Source organism: Myotis daubentonii, chromosome 21, assembly GCF_963259705.1.
Source record: "Myotis daubentonii chromosome 21, mMyoDau2.1, whole genome shotgun sequence".
NCBI lineage: Eukaryota > Metazoa > Chordata > Mammalia > Chiroptera > Vespertilionidae > Myotis > Myotis daubentonii.
Window position 1 is genome coordinate 11,004,870 of NC_081860.1, and position 24,762 is coordinate 11,029,631.

Genomic DNA, 24,762 nt, shown 5'->3' on the forward strand with positions numbered 1-24,762 from the left:
AGATGGCAGAGGAGGAGCCCCAAAACGCTCACCTCCAGCGCCAAGCAGGTCGAGGGAGTGGACGGGGCAGGGACACCATGGCCTGGAGTGGGACAGTGTGTGGGGCAGAAGTTTTGAGAAGCCAGAAATTAGAGTGTTTATCCAACTCTGGGCCCTGCTTCAAAGGTGCTGCAGGCCCAGGGTGTGCTATCAACAGAAACCAAAGGAGTGGAACAGGCCGAGGGAGGAGGGAGGAGGGAGCACAGCAGGTCCTGAGCCGGAACGCTGGGGCCCGGCGGTCAGCTCCAATGCGTCACCCACAGACAGACCTCATTTCACCACCACCCCTTCTGGAAATGTGTGCCCCAAATGTAAGTGTGGGCCCCTGGGTGTGGCTCAAAGCTTCTTGAGGGTTTAGTTGTGTCTTGGCCTGGCGCCCTTTCAGCCCATCCTCTGTCTGGCTGTTGCCCCCCCATTTTCCTGCGGCTGCTCCCAGACAGGCTCCCCGCAGCCCGTTGGGAAGGGTGGCAGGACTCCTGCCCCCAGTCGGAAGCAGACACCGACCTCTTTGTTCTCGTCGTCCTCCTCCTCCTCCTCTTCCTCCTCCCGGAGAAGCATGTCCAGGATGTTCCCCTTGATCTTGAAGTCCCGCGAGGTGCTGAGCTTTATGTGCTGCATCAGGTTCACCTGCACGGACGCAAGCGCGGCACATGTTCCTGCCGCTGCACACGCAGGGCCGCCCCAGCCTCACCTACACCCCTCAGGTCCTACTTAAAGCGAGCTCATGCCCTGGCTCTGCTTTCCCACCAGTTTCTTTTTCTTTCGATTTCAGAGAGGGAGAGAGAAATAGAAACATCACTGATGAGAGAGAATCATTGATCGGCTGCCTCCTGCACGCCCCCTACTGGGGATGGAGCCCACAACCCGGCATGTGCCCTGACCGGGAATCGAACCAAGACCTCCTGGTTCATAGGTCAATGCTCAACCCCTGAGCAGGGCTCCACCAGTTAGTTTCCTACGGGATGTCTGGATTCAGGCCGTCAGGTCAGGAACAGAAAGGGCCGCGCCCTCCCCATGCAGCCTGGCTGCCTCAGTGGCAGGTCCCCTCCAGGCAAATGAACGGGTAGAAGAGCAGAGAGTGTGTTTACCTTGGACCTCTTGGAGAGGAAGATGAGGAATTTCTCATACTGTTCGATGGCGAAGATGAGGTTGGGGATTGGCTTGGTTTCCCGAAGAACTCTGGCCTGTGGGAGAGAAGCCCTACGTTCAGGTTCAGGGGTTCCTGAGGTCCTCCAAAGCTGTCAGAACCACCATGGCTTTGGGGAACGCTGGGCCATCTTTCAATCAAACGCACTTTTGCTCAGGTACCAGCCACCTAAGACCGTTGGCAGTTCCATCTCATCAACGGACTTCAATGCCAGCAGAGAGCACACCGAGTCCTTCCACTTATTACCCTACGTACTTGCTGGTACCTAGAGGCTGGCCAGGGAAGGGCCATCGGGAGAACTGTGGTTGCCTCTCTTACTGATGTCAGATAGGAAGGGGGAGGGAGACAGAAACATCAGTGATGAGAGAGAATCATGGATCAGCTGCCTCCTGTACACCCCCCACTAGGGATCCCGGCAACCTAGGCATGTGCCCTTGACCAGACTCAAACCTGGGACCCTTCAGTCTGCAGGCCAACACTATCCACCGAGCCAAACCGGCTAGGGCTGACTCGATACTATTAAGACTGCACTGGCTCTACCTCCTCTTTCTAGTCTGCACGTGAATTTTCACTACTGAGATGAAGTTCCCATTTGCATTCTAGCTTGTGGATCCTTCCAGCCATTTCTTATGTATATAGATGTGCTTCTATATAGTTAAACCCCCCACAAATGAGGGCACTTCTTATGATTTTTCTTTTTTAAAAATACTATCTCGGCAGCAGTATCTTATTTTTTCATGTCTGCACAGTATTCTAGTGTAAATGCACTAAAACCCATTTTCCAGCCCTGTTAGTGACAGCACCCTGAAGGTGGGATTACTGCATCCAGTGTGAGTGTCTAGATCTCCTAAAACCCAGCGGTTCCTGCCTACCAGCCCCCGAGGTTGGAGCAGTGCCTTCTGCTCTCACCCACTTTTCCTCAAAGGGTCCCTCCCAGAGCGCACCCCAAGCTGTTTCTATTTTTAAAACAAGAGCTCAACATTTTCTGAAGCTTCCTGAATAAAGCGTATGTTTTGTGGTTCAGAGGAAAACCAATGCTCCATCTGAACATAAAATCCGTTAGCAGAGCAGCAGCCACACACTATTCTATAACAGCGCTGAGATACAATTCACATACCCCACAATTCACCCCTTTCCACTGTACAGTCCCATGTTAGTATATTCAGATTGTGCAACCATCTCCCCTTAGAAATACTGGAACATCTTCATGCCCACAAAGCAGCCTGCAGCCCTCTTAGCAGGCACCTCCCAGTCTCCAATCCGATCCCAGCTCCAGGTAACCACTGGCCACTTCCTGTCCCCTCAGACCTGCCCGGTCTCATTTCTGTGACGCTTCCACCAGCAGCCACAGTGGTGAAAGCGCCCGCGGCTTACCATGGCCACGGCCCCAGCAGCAGCGCTCTTCTTCTTTCCTCCTGGGCACTGCGGGCTCCTGCTCCTCTTGTTCTAGAACAGAAACCACCCTCTTACTCCCAAAGACCAGCAGGTCGTTTTCTAGGCGGTGGGTACAGCCGGGCATGGGGACCCCCGAGGGGACGGAGCCTGGCTAAGGAGACTGTCCTGCAGCGGGTGTGGAGGACGGGAAGCATGTGGCACCCACAGCCCTCACTCTATTGCTGGGAGGTTTGCAGTTTGGCTCCCGGAACCAGCCAAACTGGAGGCAAGGGCAGGACCAAGGTTCCTGCACCAGGCCAGGGAGGCATAGAAGGACAGTAAAAGGGGGATGAGGAGGGGGCAGCAGGGGCTTCAGCTGTTGCTGAAAGGGTTCCCTGAAGGAGAGGAAGGTGGAGAGGCAGTTCCCGGGCCTGCAGCCTTCCCGCCCAGAGGCAACCACCAGATGTGTCTTCTAAGCCATGTGGTCACGCGCTGGAGAAGGGTTTCAAGTCCCAGGACACTTCTCAATGCTGTAGCTAATCGGAGGAGGAGGAGCTGAGAAAGTAGGAACGGATAAAGGGGACAGGAAGTACAGGGTTCTGATAAGGCAGATCTGAGATGCAGAGAAGCCGCCCCGTGTGAGGCACACAAACGCAGGAGCCTTCACCCCAGGGGAGTCCTATGCCTCGTAGGCCCAGGCATACCATGCCCTGTGGGGCAGGGAAGAGGATGAGAAACAGCCCTGGAAACGGACAGAAGTTACAGCGGGGGAGCCATGTGAGAGCAGGAGGGGCTGTAAGAGGGAACCGTTCTCTGAAAGAGTGACGGATGAATGGATTACTCTGACACACATTTTGGTGAAAGAGAGGGCTAAGGGGCTGTTTGGCAGGAGGCACCAAAACAGCCCCAACTGCCTGACTCCTTGGGCTTTTACTGTTAACAACAGCTTGAACTCAAATTAATCTCTAGACACAATCAGGGTAAGTACCCTTGAGAAAACACATGCTTCTACAAAGTCGTGTCTAACATCTAACAGAGAGATTCCAGTAAAACACCCCAGGGAATCCGACCTGTTTGGAAAAGTCAAGGCAGAGGCTGCTGCCTTCGGTAAGGTCCCCCAAGAGGCCCCCGACCTTTTGGAGAATCCTCCTTCCAGACTTTCCAACGACGCCCTGAACTTCCTCACAACACAACCCTGATTTTTCTATGAAGTGCTCACCGTCAGAGAACAGTGTTTGCTTGTGGGTCAGCTGACCTGTAAGGCTTTAAGTCAAATGTGGACGGGAAAGGGGGAAAGACCTAGAATACACAAACTAGTCCTAGTGTGATTTTCCCTGACGGGGCTGCTCTTTCCTTCGCCCGAGCTCGGCCCTTCCTCACGGCTCGCTGCTATTCGACTCGCAGGCCCATGGGATCGGAATCCCCCAGAAATAAAGCAAGTCACTGAGCCCAGCACACCCGTTCCTTCCTGGCTCTAAATGCAAGCCTACTGCATGTGTCTCTCACCAAATCAGACACACCTTTTCCTTGCTGCACAGATCTCAGGCCTTGGCGTGGTCCCACATGGGCACCTTGGGCTCATGTAAGAAATTACACTCAACTCAGGTGACCACACAGTCCCTGGGGAACTCAGGGAGCCCTCTCACATGGAGCTCTACTATGGCACGACCTCTGAACCACTTACCTGCACGTAAGAAATGAAGGAATAGCATACAGGGGTCAGGTGAGAGCCCGACAGCTTCACCTGCAGCAAAGGAAGAGGAAGCCGACGTAAGCGCAGGAGTAACACAGCTCCCCCCCTCCTGAGGAAGGCGTTCCCAACTCACCAGCTTCTCCATAATCTTTGGAATTCCTCTGGCGCTCCGACACACCTGGATATACTAACAAAAGATTCCTGGATTTAGTGTGTCATCCTATGCAAATGTCCCACACGCTGAAGGTACACAGGCATCCTTTCCCCTCCTCAAAGCTCCTAGCTCCAACAGGACAGGTGTCCCCGCCCCCCCCAAATATATATATATTTATATTGATTTCAGAGAGGAAGGAAGAGGGAGATAGAAACATCAATGATGAGAGAGAATCACTGATTGGCTGCCTCCTGCACACCCCACACTGGGGATCGAGCCTGCAACCCGGGCATGTGCCCTGACTGGGCATCGAACCGTGACCTCCTGGTTCATAGGTCAGTGCTCAACCACTGAGCCACGCCGACCCGACCCGACAGGAAGGGTTTGTTTTGAATTTGTTCAGCTCATCCCTTTAAAAACCCTTCAGGGACAGTCCCTACATCCAGATTGAGTCTTAGAAGATGTTTGAAGAGGCACTCACTTTTTTTTTTAATCCTCACCTGAGGATATTTTCCCATTGATTTTCAGAGAGAATGGAAGAGAGGGAAAGACAGAGAGAAACATCGATGTGAGAGAAACACATCGATTGGTTGCCTCCTGCATGGGCCCGGGTCAGAGAGGAGCCTGGAACTAGGTACATGCACTTGACCGGAATTGAACCCAGGATCCTTTGGTTTGCAGGCTGACGCGCTATCCACTGAGCCAAACAGGCTAGCGCAAGGCATTCACTCTCCATCAGGTGCCACATATTCATATGCCAAGGAAATAAAGGCCACCAACTGTTTCCTCCTGGCCTGTGGGGACGCCTGCCACCTACTGACCAAACCAGGACGTGGCCGGTGTCCTGACCCGCTGGGGACAGGGGTGGTGACCCTGGTCCTCGCTCAGATACTCACGTATTTGACAAGTGCAGTGAGAATGGTGTACATCTTGCACAGGTCCCTTAGCAGGGTGTCCACGCAGCTGCCCGAGGGCAGGGCGGTCTGCACCAGTTCGTGGAAGAAGGTGAGCAGCGTGCCCAGCTGCATGATGACGGCTTTCTCCACGGGATGGTTCGGGAGGGCTGCCTGCGAAGAGGCCTCTTCTGAAGGGAAATGAAATTGGCGCGTTCAAACCCAGCTGGCCTTCCTTTCTTTTTTTAAATATATATTATTTTATTTCAGAGAGGAAGGGAGGGAAAGATAGAAACATCAATGAGAGGGAATCATTGATCGGCTGCCTCCTGCACACCCCCTGCTGGGGGTCAAGCCTGTAACCCCAGCATGTGCCCTTGACCGGAATCGAACCTGAGACCCTTCAGTCCACAGGCTGACGCTCTATCCACTGAGCCACACCAGCCAGGGCATGGCCTTCCTTTCTAGTTAAAGTGAAGGAGCCTCAGAAATCGACACGTTAACTAGGAGGTGTGCAGGGAAATGAGCATGTGACTCGCCACGCAGTGAAGGGACACCCGCTGTCAGAAGCCACTGTACAGCCCCGGGAGACCTCGCTCACACACACAGCTCAGGAGGTGGTCCGGGCTGGACCGTGGTGGACGCTGCTCTCCCCCTGACTCCTGGCACCCCACCCTGAACTCGTCTCACCTGATACGGTTTCTTGGCTCACTTGTCCCTTAAGCTTGGTGATCAGCCAGTCCACTTCTTCCAGGACCTTCTCGGCCTGACTCAGAACCAGCAGCTGTGAAAGGAAGGGATGCCTGCCATGGCCACTGCCCTCGGCGGCCAAACAGAACAGCCATGGCCACCTGCGGTGGGTCACAGGCCCAGGACGTAAGTCCCTGTAAGTCACTCTTTGGGGGACATAAAGTGGGAAGGATGACAGGGCTGTTCCCCACGCTCCGGGATCAGGACTTACACAGACGGTAGGGGCCGCTGTTCGCAAATTCACCACCGCAAAGTGGTTTGTTTTCTCCACCTCGACATCCTGGGAGCGAGAGAGAATGAGCTGTAACGGCGTAGGCTGTGCCCTGACCCTCACCCCCAGTGCTGTGCTGAAGGCTGCCCCTCTACCTCATCTATGTCCCCAAGGTGCCCGTGGATGTCCTGGGACAGGTCACGCAGCAGGGCGACAGGGCTCTTATGCGCGACGTGGAGGCTGAAGAGCAGGTTCATCGCGCCCTTGCAAAACAAGGCATCCTCTAGGGCAGGGAGGGAAGAGAATCAGAGGCTGAGTTATCACCCCGTCAGTGCTTCAGGGGAGGGGGGCCCGGCCAGGACACATAGCTCATCATGTCCTGGCACAACGCCCCCCCCCCCCCCAGCTGCCCACTTGGACCAGTAGCTCACCCACAAACGTGCCCTGATCTCCACGTGCCCAAAGGAGGGAGACAGTTCCCAAGACCGGTCACCCCGACCGCTGCATAACCCGCACCCAGAAACCCTCTGCCTCGATCGCCCCAACAACGAAACTGCTACCCTGACCTCACATCCAGTCTTGTCTGATTTTGAACTTGATCTACAGGGGGTCATAGAGCAAGTACTCTTTTGTGTCGACAGTGCCAGTGTTCCAGAGTGGATGTGAGCAGAGGTCCCACCGCTCTATGCCCCCCGACACGTGGCGCTGTGTCTCTTTCTCATGTGGGCTCTTCTGCCGAATGCGTAAATGCTATTCGGTGGTGATTTTAAATAAAGCTGACAGGACGCGCGGCAGGACTCACCCCGGCTGTTTTCCTTGCAGATCTTGGATGTCCAGGATAACATCTGCACAAACTAGAGACCATTCAGCTATTACAGAAACGGCCGAGACCCATCTATAAGAGCCCTAGGCCTTCCCCCGCCTAACCATCTGCCACTACACGTGCCCGGACCTACTGGGACATCTACTTGGAACAGCACGAGAATAGGCCCAAAATTATGAGAATTACTGATACTTTCCTTATAAGATAGCAAACAACTTAATTCCCCAAGTCTATGCCCTCATTAAGGGCCAAATGTCCTCGGATCCCAGTCTGGGTCTCACCCCCAGCCTCCCCGCCCCATAACCACATCCAGGCCTGGAGTTCCTTCCTTCCTCCCTGTGCCCCGCAGCCCTGGGGCATCTCCAAGGACATCAGGCGAGTGGAGAGGGGCAGGAGAGTAAGGTCCTGGCCACAGAGACGGCAGAATTCGCTTTTAGGAGACCAGAGGCCAGAGGAGGTTAGAAGGGAGTAAGCAGAAAGTAGAAGAAGAGGTGCCCTAGCCGGTTTGGCCTGCAGACTGAAGGGTCCCGGGTTCTACTCTGGTCAAGGGCACATGCCCGGGTTGCGGGCTCCATCCCCAGTGGGGGGTGTGCAGGAAGCAGCTGATCCATGATTCTCTCTCATCACTGATGTTTCTCTCTCCCTCTCCCCCTTCCTATCTGAAACCAATTAAAAAAAATTAAAAAAGGCAAAACCCAGCATTTTTCTTAGGTGGTAGAGGAGACACACCGAGCTTCCTGCCCAGCAGTTCCTTCCATGGCCTGCAGCCCAAAGGCCCCGACAGGCTGTGATACGTAAGTGCAAGCCAGCCAGTAGGAACTCCTTTTGCTGTACTGGGGGAATAGTAAATTCAGAGCCTACATCTGAAAGCTGTGAACAGAGGCAGAAAGGCCTGCAGTGCCGTGTGAATGGAACCAGCAGGAGGCAGAACACACTTCAGTGTGAAGAGGGGTGGGGACAGGAAAAGGAGCTCCATTTGTATTTGCTTCTCCAGGAATAAAGGAACTTGAAGGATGCATAAGAAGCTAAGAAAAGGTATGTACTTCTTTGGGGGAGAAGAGCTGGACAGGTGGGCGGCATGAACAGGATAGGAGGAGGCCGTTGACTATAAATGTCTCTATAATTGTTGGTCTTCAAATCATAAGACTTATTATCTGTTCAAAATTAAATTTACAAGACAAGAGGCTGCCCTAGCCCGTGTGGCTCCGTGGATGCAGCGTCAGCCCACGTACTGAAGGGTCCTGGGTTCGGTTCTGGTCAAGAGCACGCACCTTGGTTGTAGGCTTGATTCCCGGCCCTGGTCGGGGCATGGGCAGGAGGCAACCAATCAGCGTGTCTCTCTCACATCGATGTTTCTCTTTGTTTCTCCCCCTCCCTCCCACTCTCTCTAAAAATCAATGGAAAAATATCCTCGGGTGAGGATTAACAAAAAATACAACAAAGCCCCCAAACAAGTGACTACCTGAGATTATGGGGGGAAGTGATGATTAAAAAAAAACAACTTCCCGCCCTAACCGGTTTGGCTCAGCGGATAGAGTGTCGGCCTGTGGATTGAAAGGTCCCAGGTTCGATTCTGGTCAAGGGCATGTACCTTGGTTGCGGGCACATCCCCAGTAGGAGGTGTGCAGGAGGCAGCTGATCAATGTTTCTCTCTCATCGATGTTTCTAACTCTCTATCCCTCTCCCTTCCTCTCTGTAAAAAAATCAATAAAATATATTTAATAAAACAAACAAAACTTCCCTATGTATATAAGCCTTTCCAAGCCCGTTTATTTTCCCTCAAACGTACCCCTGCCTGTCGTCGTATTTCTTTCCTAGTCCTCTGTCCTTCGCAGCAAAGTTATGGGAGGAAAGAATGAAGGTGGAAGTGAAGTGGGGTGAGTTGTTTGGCTCCAGGATGAAGTAAGTGCTAGCAAAAGGGACTTCTTCGGGCTACCGGGACCTGGAGGGCAGGGGAATCAGGTCCGCTTTCCAGCACTCACACACCGCACCACCCAAGCACCCCAGGCTGTGGCCTCTTAAAGACCAGCTGGCCCGTAAGTACGGGCGCACACGGGGAGCCTGTCCCCTGGGCTCCAGTGTCCTCACAGATCAGGAGGCCACGTGGGAGAACACAGCCTGGAGCTCCAGGACGCTCCCTGTCCTGCTGCTGGGAGCTCCTCCTGAAAGGGGCAGACCCACAAGACGTGGCCCTCCTCGCATTCTTCCCTGGGTGTGCACACAACTGTCCGTCTGCTGCCACACAACTTCTCTCGGCAGACTGCTTCCGCTTTGGGATTGCAGCCACACTTTCTGACTCAATCACCTTTTGTTGAATTGCCCCCAAAGTCAGTACCAGCTAACCTTGCTGAGAAAAGCAACTGCTGAATGTCAGCTAAAAATCAATTTTAGTTATATATATATTAGCTAAAAATCAATTTTAGCTACACACATACATATATGTACACACACATATATATTTTAAGTATATTAAATATATACATATATTCTTTGTTAAATACACTTTTACTGATTTCAGAGAAAAGGGGAGAGGGAGAGAGAGAAACATCAATGATGAGAATTATTGATCGGCTGTCTCCTGCACACCCCCACTGGGGATGGCGCCTGCAACCCAGGCATGTGCCCTGATTGGGAATCGAACTGTGACCTCTTGGTTCCTAAGTCGACGCTCAACCACTGAGTCACGCTGGCCGGGCAGCTACCTTCCTAACAATTAGCACATTTCCATAGGTTAAGAAGGTCGAGGGCACCCATAGTGCTCCCCATTCACCCTTGACGGTGGCCAAACGAAAGCAGTGCTCCCGCCTGTGCAGCTGCTTGAGATGCTGTCAGGGCAGGAGCACCACGCAGGAAGGGTAACCTAACAGGTCTCACGTTAACGAACTCAGGAGCATAATTAAAGGTACAGTCTAAAATAAGCTAGACTTGGAGAGGATATTTAGATACGTGTTTTTTAATACAGATTTTTTATTGATTTCAGAGGAAGGGATAGAAACGTCAATGATGAGAGAGAATCATTGATCGGCTGCCTCCTGCACACCCCCTGCTGGGGATCAAGCCCACAACCCGGGCAAGTGCCCTTGACGGGAATCGAACCTGGGACCCTTCAGTCCACAGGATGATGCTCTATCCACTGAGCCAAACCGGCCAGGGCTAGCTACGGTCTTTTAAGATGCAGTACCCTGCCCTTCTGTGGGATGAGAGGTGGGACTGAAGGAGGGGCGGTACCTGCGGGGAGGTGGGCTCCAGCAGCCTGGCCAAGCTGGTGAGGACGCTGATGAGGAGCAGGGCTTCCTTGCTGTTGAACTCCTCCTCTTGGCTGCTAAGTAAGTTCAACAAGGACCTCTGAGAAAGGACAGTGCGGACACATGAGCAGACATGTCCCTGTCAGGGAGGAGAAACATCTCGCCAGAGACCCCCAAGGCTGGGCCAACAGGACTCAAAGAGGACAAAATCTGAAGATAAACTTGATGGAACAGCTACTTTCCTACCCTGTTTTCCACCATCAATGTGAGTGTCTCTTAAACACTACAGACCCCTCCCCCTGCACATTAGGAAGGACTGTGCACCCCATTCTGGGCGGTTTACAGCTCCCTGCGCCCATCCATTGCCCAGGTTTAGATGCCCCCCACCCCAGCATTCCCTACACCCCTGCCCTGTCTTCCTTTTCTCTGTTCGTCTCCAACCACCTGAATTAACTGTATTTGTCTGCGAGTCTCCTCCCCACTCCAGGTGAGCACCTGGGGGGAGGGACTCTGTCTCCCTTCTCCCCTCCTGCATCTACCAGCCCCGGAACAGAACCTGGCGCCGAGCAGAAACTTTAAAGTTATCCTGATAGTATGACAACTAATCAGACGGTTAGGCACTGTCCAGCCTTTATGAAACCTGACAAACCCCAATTACACCAGCGACACAAAACAAAGACAAACTCCACACTTAACAGGCTCCAGGCCATCTGTGTGTGTCCACTCACACAGTGATCCCCGGGGCAGTGATTCTAGGAGGCAGTGATCCCCGGGGCAGTGACTGCGGAGGCGGCTGGCTCAGCACACAGCCCAGCATCCTTTCTGTGCGCTGCCTCCTCTCTAAGAGTGATGTCTGCTTGTTTGGATGATGACCCAGAGAAAACCCCATCCTACCTGCTCACTGTCCCTGGTTCCCCCCGGCTGGCCCTGCTAACCGCCTCTGCGAGGCCCCGGCCAGCCCAGCAGCTTCCCACGGCTGCTCACCTGGAACTGCCGGATCTGGAACGCTGCCCTCTGGGTGACCGTGACTTCCACCTCTTCCTCACTATCCGGGACATCTAGGGGAGGGAGAGAACTCTATCTTCCTTGAAGTGAACTATGCTCTTTTAGCCTTTTAGTAGCTGAAAGTTTAGAAAGACAAACGTCCTACAGGCAGATTTGAATATATTCCTAACGCTATGCAATTTCTTCACACTATTTCCCTCTTTCCAGCCCCTGTTCGTGGTTAAGCACAGTCCAGTACATGCCAATTCTGAACCCACACGTCACTTCCTAGCAACTTTAGGACTGAGCTCAGATGACCTCTGACAGGTTAACAAATAGAATCAAGAGGTCCGGTTAAGGAAGAGAACCCAGCCTGGCCAGCATGCAGTAATGCATTCTCAGCTGTGCCATTTATGCCAATAATTCCGTCCTGTTCATTCTACCTGCATGGGCGAGTGATGACTGCAGCCCTGGAATATTAATGTTCCCTGACAACCCAAAGCTAACTGCGAAGAGAGAAAAACCTGAACGGAAACCTTAAACACTGAAAACTTACTACCTTGTGTAATGGGATAAATAGCGTCCCCCTGCCCGGCCAGTGTTGCTCAGTGGTTGAGCGTTGACCTATGAACCTGGAGGTCAGGGTTCGATTCTGGTCAAGGGCACATGCCCAGGTTGCAGGCTTGGTCCTCAGTGTGGGGCGTGCAGGAGGCAGCGATCAATGATTCTCTCTCATCACTGATGTTTCTATCTCTCTCTCCCTCTCTAAAATCAGTAAAAATATATTTTAAAAAAAGAGAGCCCTGGCTGGTTTGGCTCAGTGGATAGAGCGTTGGCCTGTGGACTGAGGGGGTCCCAGGTTCAATTCTGGTTGGGGGCCCATGTCCAGGTTGTGGGCTCAATCCCCAGTAGGGGGCGTGCAGGAGGCAGCCGATCAATGATTCTCTCTCATCACTGATGTTTCTCTCTCTCTCTCCCTCTCCCTTCCTCTCTGAAATCAATAAAAAAATATATAAAAAAAGAAAGAGAAACCCAGACCAAGGCCATGAATCTCGCAGAGGTGCCCACCCAGCGCGCGGAGGAACTGGGGCAGGCGGGGCTGGAAGAAGTGTTGCACGGCGCTGAAGATCCTCTGCAAGCCCTCCAAGCACAGCAGCGAGATGCTCTTCCCCTTCTCCTTCTTCCCCGGCTCCTCCACGGACGTCGGAATGGACGTGTATCTCCACAGCAAGACCCTGAAGGGGAACAGAGACTTTATTATTTTTTTTTTATTTTTTATATATTTTATTGATTTTTTACAGAGAAGAAGAGGGATAGAAAGTCAGAAACATCGATGAGAGAGATCGATCAGCTGCCTCCTGCACACCCCCTACTGGGGATGTGCCCGCAACCCACGTACATGCCCTTGACTGGAATCGAACCTGGGACCCTTGAGTCCGCAGGCCGACGCTCTATCCACTGAGCCAAACCGGTTCGGCAGAGACTTTATTTTTAAAGTCGGCTTCCCTGCGGTGCCATTTACATACAGTAACACTCACACCCTCCAGATGTACAGCTCTGTGGATTTCAGCGAAGTTACCGAGTGTGCAATCATCCCCTCATCACGGTCGTCCCATCTCCCCAGAAGCTCCTTCATGCTCCTCTGTAGCCAATGCTCTTCCCCCATTTCCAAGCAACCACTGATTCCTGCCCCCATGCTTTTACCATTTACAAAATATCACATAAAAATGGTACCACTCAGCACGGATTGGTTTGGCTCAGTGGATAGAGCGCTGGCCTGCGGACTGAAGGGTCCAGGTTTGATTCCGGTTAAGGGCGCGTACCTCAGTTGCAGGCTCCTCCCCAGCCCGGGCCCCGGTCAGTCAGGGTTCGTGCAGGAGGCAACCAATCGATGTGTTTCTCTCACATCGATGTTTCTCTCTCTTCCACTATCACTAAAAAAAAAAAAGAAAAAAAAATCAATGTAAAAACATCCATGAGTGAGGATTAACAACAAAAAATGGTGTCATTCAGCGTGCCGCCTTTTGAGTCTGGCTTGTTACGAATTAGCACATGCTTCTGAGAGTCACCTACGCGGCTACAACTGTCGGCAGTTTGTCCCATGTCGCTCAGCAGTTTTCCACTGAATGGACGTACCACAGCTTGTTCTACACCAATTCATCCATCAGCTGGTGGGCGTTTGGGTTGTTTCAAATTTGGCTATTACTGCCAAGTAAATAAAACTTGCTAATATGCAAATCCACTTCAAGTTAATATTTTGTATATGACATCAGGAATGGATACAGATTCTTTTTTTTTTGTATAAGAGTGCTCAATTGGCCCTAACCGGTTTGGCTCAGTGGATAGTGCGTCGGCCTGCAGACTGAAAGGTCCCAGGTTCGATTCCGGTCAAAGGCATGTACCTTGGATGCGGGCACATCCCCAGTAGGGAGTGTGCAGGAGGCAGCTGATTGCTGTTTCTCTCTCATCAATGTTTCTAACTCTCTATCCCTCTCTCTTCCTCTCTGTAAAAAATCAATAAAAAATATTTTTAAAAAAAGAAAGAATGCCCAATTGTTTCAAAACCATTTGTAGAAAAGACCTTTCTTTCTCCATTAAATTACCTCGGCACCTTTGTTAAATCAAATAACCTATAACTATTTATTCTGTTCCTCTGGTTCTACCAATACACACTATCTTAAATACAGCAACTTTATAAGACTTGAGCCCAGCTGGTGTGGCTCAAGGGTTGAGCATCGACCTATGAACCAGTAGCTCACAATTCGATTCCTGGTCAGGGCACATGCCCAGGTTGTGGGCTCGATCCCCAAAGGGGGGGTTGGGGGGGAGGCGGTGTGCAGGAGGCAGCCGATCAATGATTCTCTCTCATCACTGATGTGCCTATCTTTCTCTGCCTCTCCCTTCCTCTCTGGAATCAATATATTCCAGACCTGAAATCAGGGGGTGTGAGTCCGCTTTGTTCTTTTACCTCAAACTTGTTTTAGTTACTCCAATCATCCGCTCCTGGAGACGCCACAGCCAGCGCGACAGGTTTCCGAGGGGGCGCGTGACTTACCGGGTTATGTCACAGAGGTTCTGAAAGATCTTGTCTGGGTTTTGCCCGTCGGGGCCGCTCACGTGCCCCGTCTCCTTCAGCTGCTGCACCTTCCGCAGGGCCACGCCCACGGCGTAGCGCATGAACTCATCGCTGGACCTCAGCACGGACAGGCTCTCCTCGTGGCTCTGGGTACTGTCCCTAGAGAGGGAGAAGGAAGGTCCCTCCGGCTTTCTGGGGACTGCTCAGGCTAGCAGCCTCCAGCAAGCTTCGGACGATGGACTCTAGGCGTCCAGGCAGGCCATTCACACACTATCGGCTGCAAAGAGCATCAGATGCCACAGGCTGGGGTTGTCCTACCAGACTGCCCACCCCCCACTTCAGACACCAGCCGCCAGCCCAGCTACCACCCGAGTTATGTCTCAGGTTCTGAAAGACCAGCGGGCTACAGATCGAAGTTCCCAAGGACCCCCTCCAGCTCGGAATGCTAACTGAGTCCAGGCTGCTGTCTGCACTTCTGACCGGCTGGCTACAAATCCGAGGTTCCCACACCCCCTCCCGGGGTTCAGTTAACCTGCTGGAATGGCTCTCACGGGACTCAGAAACACACGTGCACGGGAAGAACTGTGACGCCCCCCAGATGACAGTGCCTCCCGGGCTCCCGACAGCGTGGTCACAGCGCAGCTGCCTTTCAGCCTCTATCAGCCCCTCACCTGAAAAGGGCGGTGAGGAGATCAGACACAAACTTCAGGGACAGAAAGCTGTCGCTGGTTCTGCTGGCCGCTTTGGTTTTGCCTTTGCCAGCTTTCTCGGTCAGGATGTCGGAGAGTTTCTTGTAACACATGAATAAGCTCAGAATGTCCTCGAACTTGTTCTTGCTGTGGACAAGGGGCAGAGACCACCAAGGACAGCGTCAGAGGCTGTGGCTTCCCGTCGCATGGAGGAAACCACAGCGCTTCTGCAGACGCTCTCTCTATGCCAGACACTGTCATGCGGGAATGACCCCTCATCACCATGAGCTCCCGGGCATGCGATCTGCCGAACTATGGTTTCCTCCTGTACTGGGACCAGGCCATACAGAGCATGAGGGTCCCACACCACCACCAATCAAAAAGAGGAATTCTTGATTCCAGGGCCCAGGAATTCTGAATTAAAGCCTGCTAGAGGCACGGCATTCTCCTGCCTGTCCGTCACAGCTTGGGCGTTCCCTGGTAGGAAACACGGTGCCTGGTCTTCGGCTAGATGTCTACCCAAGAGGTACTGTCATGGCCCAGCCGGTGTTGCTCAGGGGTTGAGCGGCGCCCCATAAGCCAAGAGTCACTGGTTCAATTTCCAGTCGGGGCACATGCCTAGGTTTCAGGCTCAATCCCCAGTGAGGGCGTGCAGGAGGCAGTCAATCAAGGATGCTTCCCTCTCATTGAAGTTTCTATCTCTCTATCCCTTTCCCTTCCTCTCTCTCTCAAAATCAATGAAAACAGATTTTAAAAAAAGAGAGATACACTGATGTCTGTGGTATGTTCAGTAACTAGCATACCGAAGGAAAAACACATTCCGTGCCCCCCAACCCCATGTAAAATGGAGAATTAGGCAAACTGCAATTAGAATCACAGCAATAGCTTACCTGAAATTACTGATGGAGAAATTATATTCCATTAGAACCTCACAAACTCCCATCACAAGAGAAGCACAGATGTTATTTTTGATGCCGATACCAGTGCTCTGAGAAAAATCTGCTGATTTATCCTGAAAGACACCAGAGAAAAACTAACAAGCTTCCAAAAACTTCCATTGTACAACATAACTGAGCTGGGCAGTGTAGCTCAGTTGGAGCATTGTCCCATATCCTGAAAGGCTGCGGGTTCGATCCCTGGTCCGATTGCATATGGGAGGCAACTGGTGGATGTTTCTGTCTCACATCCATGTTTCTCTCTCTCTCAAAATCATTTTCTAAAAATTGATGATCTATCAACTCTAATAAAAGAGAAAAATGGTAATTGGCGTATGAGCTACCCTTTTCATTGGCTAATCAGGGCTATATGCAAATTAACTGCCAACTAAGATTGGCAGTTAACTGCCAACAAGATGGCGGTTAATTTGCATATGTAGGCACAATGCAGGGAGGCGAAAGGGAACGCAGGAAGAAGCCCCCTGCCACTGACAGTGATCGGAAACCCAGGGGGGAGCTAAGAGCTGGGGGGCAGGGCCGCCTTTGACCTGCCCCCCAGCCATGATCGGAGAATCAGGCGCCTTTGCAGCCCTGGCCAGTGATAGCAGGAAGTAGGGGTGGAGCCAGCGATGGGAGCTGGGCACGGTCGAAGCTGGCAGTCCCAGGAGCTAGGGGTCCCTTGCCTGGGCCTAAAGCGAAGCCCACGATCGTGGGGCCGCTGCAGCTGCGGGTCCCCGCTGCCCGGGCCGGACGCCTAGGCCAGAGGCGTCAGGCCTGGGCAAGGGGCCGATCCTGCGATTGGAGGGTGATGGGGGTCAACGCCTGAGGGCTCCCAGTATGTGAGAGGGGGCAGGCTGGGCTGAGGGACACTCCCCGCCCCACACACACACCCAGTGCACGAATTTCGTGCACCGGGCCCCTAGTGTATATATATAAAAGGCTAAATATGCAAAGTGTCCCCTCCAGAGTTCTATCACTTGCTATGATGAGCACTGACCACCAGGGGCTGGCGGGGAATGAAGGGAGGCCCCGGCTGGCATCCAGAAGGCCCCTATAGGCCCTGATCGCCGGCCAGGCCTAGGAACACTACCCGTGCACGCATTTCGTGCACCAGGCATCTAGTAAATAATAAATAAGAGATTTAGCAATTACCAGTTCAAAGTCCTCTAGTTCACTCTTGATCATTCTCTTGGTAAGAGACTCCAACATGTCATCTAACTCTTGGTAGAACCCTTCTTCCTCCTCCTCCTCCTCGTCTCCCTGCTGAGCGGGCATCACTTTACTCTTATACCAGGCCAAGCAGTGCTGAATGCAGCACAGCAGATGGTCCTGCAGAAGAAACAAGAACGAAATATTCTTGAGTGTTCAGAGATAACGTGCGAAGCTGCTGCTAATCAACAATTAATTCTTGCCTATCAGGCTAAAGTAAGCTATGCGCTAGCAGCACAAGTTGCATCGACCCGAATTAACAACACTGCAAAAAGCTGCACTAGCAGAGGCCTGGGTTCCTGACCTGCCCTCCCCAAAGGAACTGGCTTCGTAAGAAGCTGGAACCTCACAAGGCAACAGCGGACGCGCTCCCTCTGATCCAGTGCAAACACCATGGAGCCAGGCTGGGCAGCTCGGTCCTCTCTGGCTTCTCTGAGTCCCAGAGGCTATTCTAACGGTGGGGGTTTGTGCTAAAGGAATCTCAGAGACCAACACAGCATCTCCGAGGCTAAGGACACTGCATGGCAGAGAAGGTCCGTGCATGAAGGCAGAATATGACCATGGCGTGACCACGAGCTCTAAATGGGGTGGAGTTTCAGTTTTATCTTCGCTTCCCTGTCTTTCTGAGGCTAGAAAGCAAGAACAGAAGACCAACCTGTCCTAGCTCCCCTGAGGGGTCCACAGCGCGCCAATGCTAGCTCAGCCTACATCATCCCCGCCCTCCAGACTAAGGAAGCAGGTGCCCTGGGTCATCTGGTCCTCGCCTCCCTCCTGCCCCATCCTAAAGCACGTTCATTTAGTGCCACAACCCAAAAGCCACAGATGGAGACAAAGTGCTCCTGGGGGAAGAGGCGGATGCCGACGCTGACATCTTACCAACAGACACGAGTGATGATGGGTCAGAAAAGAAAAGCAGGGAGCGTTCAGAGTAAGAGCTCACCGGGAGGAGCAGACAGCTTCACGGGAAAGGCGTCTCTTTCGAACCATCAACTCTGTCAACAGGGTTAATATCTTAACAGTAAAAACAACGGTTACAGGAAGAATAGCAGTCTCACCAGTGGCTCCTGTAGCGAGATCTGATCTCCTTGGGTCAAAATACAAGCTTCTAACTTCAGAGGAGGCAGCACATCGGGCTGGGGCTCGTAGAACTGTTTCAGCTACAGACGGCAAGGAACAGAGACACTGTGCTCAGCGCTGCTTTTCACTTTACATGGGTTAAGCTAAAGGCACCTTTAGCCCTGACCGGTTTGGCTCAGTGGATGGAGCGTCGGCCTGCGGACTGAAGGGTCCCAGGTTTGATTTCAGTCAAGGGCATGTACCTTGGTTGCGGGCACATTCCCAGTGGAGGGTGTGCAGGAGGCAGCTGATCGATGTTTCTAACTTTCTGTCCCTCTCCCTTCCTCTCTGTGGAAAATCAATACAATATATTTTAAAAATAAATAAAAAAATAAAGCCACCTTTAATGTGTAGCACCTTCTCAGACCTACGTCCAAATGTCCAAAGAATTCAGCGACATCTGTGCTGCCCTGCTTGAGGCATTGTACTGAGATCTTTCCTATCCCACTTCCATTACCTCCTACGAAACACTACGTTCTCACACCAACTCCTACACTTCCACAGGCACTCAGCATTTTCAGTGGAGCTTCACAATTAGCATATAGGCTCTAGAGCAGTGATGGCGAACCTATGACACACCTGTCAGAGGTGACACGCGAACTCATTTTTTTGGTTGATTTTTCTTTGTTAAATGGCATTTAAATATATAAAATAAATATCAAAAATATAAGTCTTTGTTTTACTATGGTTGCAAAGATCAAAAAATCTCTATATGTGACACGGCATCAGAGTTAAGTTAGGGTTTTTCAAAATGCTGACAGGCCGAGCTCAAAAGGTTCGCCATCGCTGCTCTAGAGGCCTCAGGCAGGAGGGACACTGTTCAAGATGAAAAAATTGAATCCACAGAAATGAATAAAGAGCATCGGCAATGGTAAAAAGCGGAGACATATAAACAATTGTGTGTTTGTGTGTGTGTGTGTGTGTGTGTGTGTGTGTGCGCGCGCCTGTATACTTTACTTTTTCTTCTATTACTATAAAAGACATAAGATATAACTGTTTAAAGCAAAAATTGTAACACCACTTAGCTGGGTTTTTAACACAGATAGGTATTCTTATTACTATCAGTACATAAGAACATCTTTTAAAATTGTTCCCCCCTTCTTACTGAATTTATTGGGGGTGACACTGGTTAACAAAATTATACAGGTTTCAGGTGCACAATTCCACAACACATCATCTGCACACTGTATTGTGTGTTCACCACCCCACTGAACTCTCTTAATATATAAAAAGATTCATGCACCACACAATGACATATTTAGCCGTAAAAAGAAATGAAGTAACGATAGTTGGGACACCGTGGGTGAATCCTGAAAACACTGTCAAGTGAAAGACCACACACGATAGGACTCCTTTGATATGAAATGTCCACCTGAGGCAAATCTATAGTCAGAAAGCAGACTGGTGGTTACTTAGGGCTGGGAGGGTGGGGAAAAGATGAGAAAATGAGGTGATAGCTAAAGGGGGTGGAGTCTCTTTCTAAGGCAGCGGTTCTCAACCTGTGGGTCGCGACCCCTTTGGGGGTCGAACAACCTTTTCACAGGGGTCGCCTAATACCAGCGGAAAAGACATACATAATTACATGTTGTTTTTGTGATTAATCACTATGCTTTAATTATGTTCAATTTGTAACACTGAAATTGGGGGTCACCACAACATGAGGAACTGTAATAAAGGGTCGCGGCATTAGGAAGGTTGAGAACCCAGTTCTAAGGTGATGAAATGTTCAAACACTGATTGTGGTAAAAGTTGCATAACTCTCTGAATAGACTAAAGATCAAGGAGTTGTACACTTTAGATGGGTGAACTGCATGGTATGTGAATTACATCTCAATAAAGCTATTTAAAAAATTCAAATAAATGCTGAATGAATAAGTGTTAAGGGTAAAAGGTCTTATTTATTCCAGATATTCTCCAGCTAAATTCTTCCAATCTTGATTGTCCTTTTGAAATATTTCATAATTTAAAAACTCCTTTTAACAAAAAAATACAGAAAATAACCTAAGAGACACTGAAGTATCTGTTACATGGACTTAACACAAGGCAGTATTTTGCTGTGTTTGCTCCAGGTCTCACTCTTTTTCCTTTTAGAAGTAAAACAACAGACACAGCTGCTGACAACCCTTGTACAAATGGCTCTTCACAATGTCCTTCAGACTTAAGATGCAGACTGTTAACTGAGAGGGTAACTATTATACCATGGGAAGATGGCAGGTACATAGTGGTAATTAAAATAAAACATCAAGACCGCATCACAGCCCAGCCGGCATGGCTCAGTGGTTGAGTGTCAACTTATTAACCAGGAAGTCACGGTTCGATTCCCGGTCAGGGCACATGCCTGGGTTGCAGGCTTGATCTCCAGTGTGGGGCATGCCGGAGGCAGCCGATCGATGATTCTCTCTCATCATTAATACTTCTCTCTTTCTCCCGTCTCTTCCTCTCTGAAATCAATATAACTATACATTTAAAACAAATAAGTAAATAAACCATCAAGATAGCATCACACACCCATCAATGTGCCAGTGACTATTCGGGAATTATTTCACATTGTGAAAAGTCTGGAAAATGTCACTGCCTCTCACCGCCCCATTATCTGTTTTCTATATCCATAAATGCTTTTACCTGTGACAGCAGAGTCTGTATGATCGAATTAGCCAGCTGAGAGTTTCTTCGAAGGACATCATAGAATCCCTGAGAGGAATCAGAGAACAAATAAACTCTTTAACAGAGATACCAGTGATTCAGGCAATCATAACTTCAAAATAACACTATCTTTCTTTCTTTTAAATATATTTTTATTGATTTCAGAGGGGAGAGAGAGAGAGAAACATCAATGATGAGAGAGAATCACTGATCGGTTGCTTCCTGCACACCCCCACTGGGGATCGAGCCCGCAACCTGGACATGCGCCCCTGACCGGAATCAAACCTGGGACCCCTCAATCTGCAAGCTGACGCTCTATCCACTGAGGCAAACTGGCCAGGGCAACACTATCTTTCTTTATCCTATTCTCAGTTCTTTGAAGAAGATGAATATATTATTTGCTAGAGAAACAATTCAGAAAGTTTAAGTTACTGCCTCAACTGTACCCCAATAAATTCAACAGTAAGTACCTAATGAATTAAAAACATAAAAATGATGACGAGCCGGGGGATGCGACATTCCTCCCACTCTGCGGAGTTACCTCATAAAGCATGAGCCGCACGTCAGCCTGCTGGCCCAGGCACCGCCTCAAGCTGTCCATGATCTCCAGGCAGAACGCCTCGTTGGCCACAGCATTGTACCGACTGTGGACATCCACGTGGACCTGCCGAGGAAGGCACAGGTGAGCTCAGGCCCCTGGAACCCAGCAGCTCGTAATACACCTGGTTGACTCAAAAGACCTACAAGACTTCACACGTCTTCGAGAGCTGGGAGAATCTAGCTCTTTTTGCTCCCACCAAATCCTGAAAACGTTAGAGGCAGTTTTTAGTTTAGAAATGCAGATGGCAATAACACCCCTTAATGTGCATAGTAAATTCAGCAATTCCAATTTTGTTTTTTCAGATTAAAGGGTTTAATACAGGTTCATGTGCCAAGTAAATGAACTATAAAAGATGAAGGTCATAAACATATTTAGCCTCTGAGAACTACTGTGAAGAATAAATGAAATAATGAATGTAAAGCTCTTAGCCTAGTGTCTAACAGGACAAACCACAAATGCAACTCACATATCTAATTTAAAATTTCCTGGGAACCAAATTTGAACAGGAACTGATGAAATTAATTCTAACTTTGTACTTAACCCAACACATCCAAAATATTATCTCAACGTGTGATCGAAATAAAAAATTAATGATACTGTACATTCCTTAGTTTCACACTGTCTTTAAAACCCAGTGGATTTTACATGCACAGCACACTGAATGTGGACTGGCCGCATGCCAAGTGCCCAGTTCAATAGCCACACTGAGGCTAGTGACTACCATACCGCACAGCATGGAGCACACAGCAGACCTGCCACCAGCAGGACCTGAGCAGCACCGTGTGTCAGGACTGTCTGCACGACCAGAACAACAGGAGGAAGAGAAGCCAGTGCACTGCATGCCACCAAGCCCCGCAGCAGCGCCCACAGGCCGGCTGCGCCACCTCACCTGGCTGACGCCGATGGCCTGGCTGCACTGGGAGGACGACAGGCTGCCCAAGACCTTGAAGTTCTTCAGGAGCAGCAAAAACCCAGCCACCGCCGACTTCCGGGCATCAAGCTGTCTAGCTCAGGGACAGGCAGAGAAGCAAGGAACAAACAGTATTAATTTCATAGCAATAGTCTTCTGGGTCCAAAGAATCCAGTTATGTCTGGCCGGCGTGGCTCAGTGTTTGAGCATTGACCTATGAACCAGGAGGTCCCAGGTTCGATTCCCAGTCAGGGCACATGCCTGGGTTGTGGGCTTGATCCCCAGTGTAGGGTGTGCAGGAGGCAGCCGATCCATGATTCTCTCTCATCATTGATGTTTCTTTCTCTCTCTTCCTCTCTGAAATCAATAAAAAAACATATTTTAAAAATCCAGTTAGTTTTGTACAGAGAGGAATATGTGTCACAGTGAAACACGACAGAGCACAATGAACTGAATTTATGTGCTCGAATAAGAAATCAGCTGTTCACAGCAATGAGCAGCTGAGGCTTTCATCATCTGCTTAACCTCATGACATTACCTATACTTCCTTCTACCCTGACACGTCTACATGGGGAATGAGAACAAGTGTGTGGCGAGGCTGTAAGTGCTGAATTGCACAGGAAATGGTTGATTTTCTCTGCGCCTAAAGGAGAGCCATGCGTGGTGCCTGATAAACCCTCCACCCAGTAAAATGGTCCAGCCATCTCCCAGCGGCTCCATGACAAGTTCATGTTATAGATGCTACAACATTCACCTTAGCCTGTCAGACATGCATCTGCATAAGGAGCAACAGAAAACTCACTGCTACAACAGGGGCAGCAGCACTGGCTGTTCCTATGGCCATCCATGAGGGCAGCGTATTGCCTATGTGATTTCACACTTAAAGCACCAAGTGGTTTCCACCTAGTACTTGTCTCAGAGTATTTTGTAGGAGACGTATTGTCATCTACAGTTTGTATACTAAGAAATAATGGAAGAGCGGTCAGGAGGCATTGGCTAAGCCAAAAAGCAAAAGACCGAGACCCTCAAAAATTGATCTGGTCGACAGTCACTAGCCCACAATTCTGATGTTCACTAAAATAAGCTTAAAAAATTTTTTTTCAATTACATTTTTTACTGATTTCAGAGGAAGGGAGGGGGAGATACAGAAACATCAATGATGAGATAGAATCTTTGATTGGCTGTCTCCTGCACACCCCACACTGGGGATTGAGCCCGCAACCTGGGCAAGTGCCCTGACCGGGAATCAAACCGTGACCTCCTGGTTCATAGGTCGACGCTCAACCACTGAGCCACACCGGCCTGGCTAATATTTACTTCTCAATGAAGGTGTTTTCCCTTCAGAACTGCTGCCAGCCGGCACTGGACCCTGCTCTGCAGGGCTATGCTAGTGCACAGCAGGGGACCCTCATCACAAGCTCGAATCCGGGCTCCAACACCAACTCCTACTGGGCTTGGAAGGTCACGGCCTTCTCTAAGCCCAGGTTCCCTGGTCTGTGAAATGGGAGCTGCAGTAACCCTGCAGGACTGCCTGGAGACTCAGTGAGATAGAGCACTGCGCACAACGCCGTCTGGTGAACGTGTTCGGCTGGGTGAGGCGTTTGCATGGCCCTGTGACCAGGTTGTACGAGGAGGCGGCAGAGAGGGCTGCTAGGAACATTAGACGGGGCGCTACGTACCTGGCAAACATAGCTTTCCGGAGGACCAGGATCAGGGAGTCTCTCATCGACATGCTCACTTTGAGAAGGGGCTGAAAGAGGAAGCAGAGGAGGATAAAACCAGAACGAGCTTGCTTATCGGCCTTAGCTCCTTGCTCCCCAATGCTGTGACTGTTCGGCTTTTCTGAGGCACTTTTTTTTAAATGTTTGTACTGATTACAGAGAGGAAGGGAGAGGGAGTGAGAGATAGAAGCATCAAAGATCAGGGAGAATCACCCACTGGCTGCCTCCTGCACACCCCTAGTGGGAATCGAGCCCACAACCCGGGCATGTGCCCTGACCAGGAATCGAACCGTGACCTCCTGGTTCATAGGTTGATGCTCAACCACTGAGCCACACCAGCGGGGCTCTAAGGCACTTTTCTACATGTTTCGGTGTATATCACACTTAGTAATAAGGACAACACTGTAGTTGAAATACTACATTGGAACTAGCCTTTAACTCTATTGTCCTCAACTGGCAATTTTGTAAGAGCCTTTCGATTCCATCACTAACTTGAAAGTGAGTCAAAGGCCAGAGAGTAGCGCTGTGAAGACGGGTAAACTTGGAAAG

At 50.5% G+C, this 24,762-nt stretch overlaps 1 protein-coding gene across 3 annotated transcripts in view; it reads right to left on the reverse strand.

The window, feature by feature from the left end:
• The window catches only part of FANCI (FA complementation group I), a 52,686-nt gene that overhangs the window by 783 nt on the left and 27,141 nt on the right, over positions 1-24,762 (reverse strand). For all 3 annotated transcript variants that reach the window (XM_059678270.1, XM_059678271.1, XM_059678269.1), the window contains 22 exons: positions 24,172-24,242; positions 22,472-22,586; positions 21,523-21,645; positions 20,961-21,029; positions 18,278-18,379; positions 17,166-17,342; positions 15,969-16,090; positions 15,061-15,225; positions 14,369-14,548; positions 12,382-12,548; positions 11,314-11,387; positions 10,313-10,429; positions 7,064-7,115; positions 6,417-6,544; positions 6,262-6,330; positions 5,991-6,084; positions 5,304-5,491; positions 4,387-4,440; positions 4,245-4,304; positions 2,561-2,632; positions 1,128-1,223; positions 544-666 (listed from right to left, as the gene is read on the reverse strand). In XM_059678270.1, the coding sequence (XP_059534253.1) occupies positions 544-666; positions 1,128-1,223; positions 2,561-2,632; positions 4,245-4,304; positions 4,387-4,440; positions 5,304-5,491; positions 5,991-6,084; positions 6,262-6,330; positions 6,417-6,544; positions 7,064-7,115; positions 10,313-10,429; positions 11,314-11,387; positions 12,382-12,548; positions 14,369-14,548; positions 15,061-15,225; positions 15,969-16,090; positions 17,166-17,342; positions 18,278-18,379; positions 20,961-21,029; positions 21,523-21,645; positions 22,472-22,586; positions 24,172-24,242 (2,418 nt within the window). The remainder of the gene's footprint in view (positions 1-543; positions 667-1,127; positions 1,224-2,560; positions 2,633-4,244; positions 4,305-4,386; positions 4,441-5,303; positions 5,492-5,990; positions 6,085-6,261; positions 6,331-6,416; positions 6,545-7,063; positions 7,116-10,312; positions 10,430-11,313; positions 11,388-12,381; positions 12,549-14,368; positions 14,549-15,060; positions 15,226-15,968; positions 16,091-17,165; positions 17,343-18,277; positions 18,380-20,960; positions 21,030-21,522; positions 21,646-22,471; positions 22,587-24,171; positions 24,243-24,762) is intronic.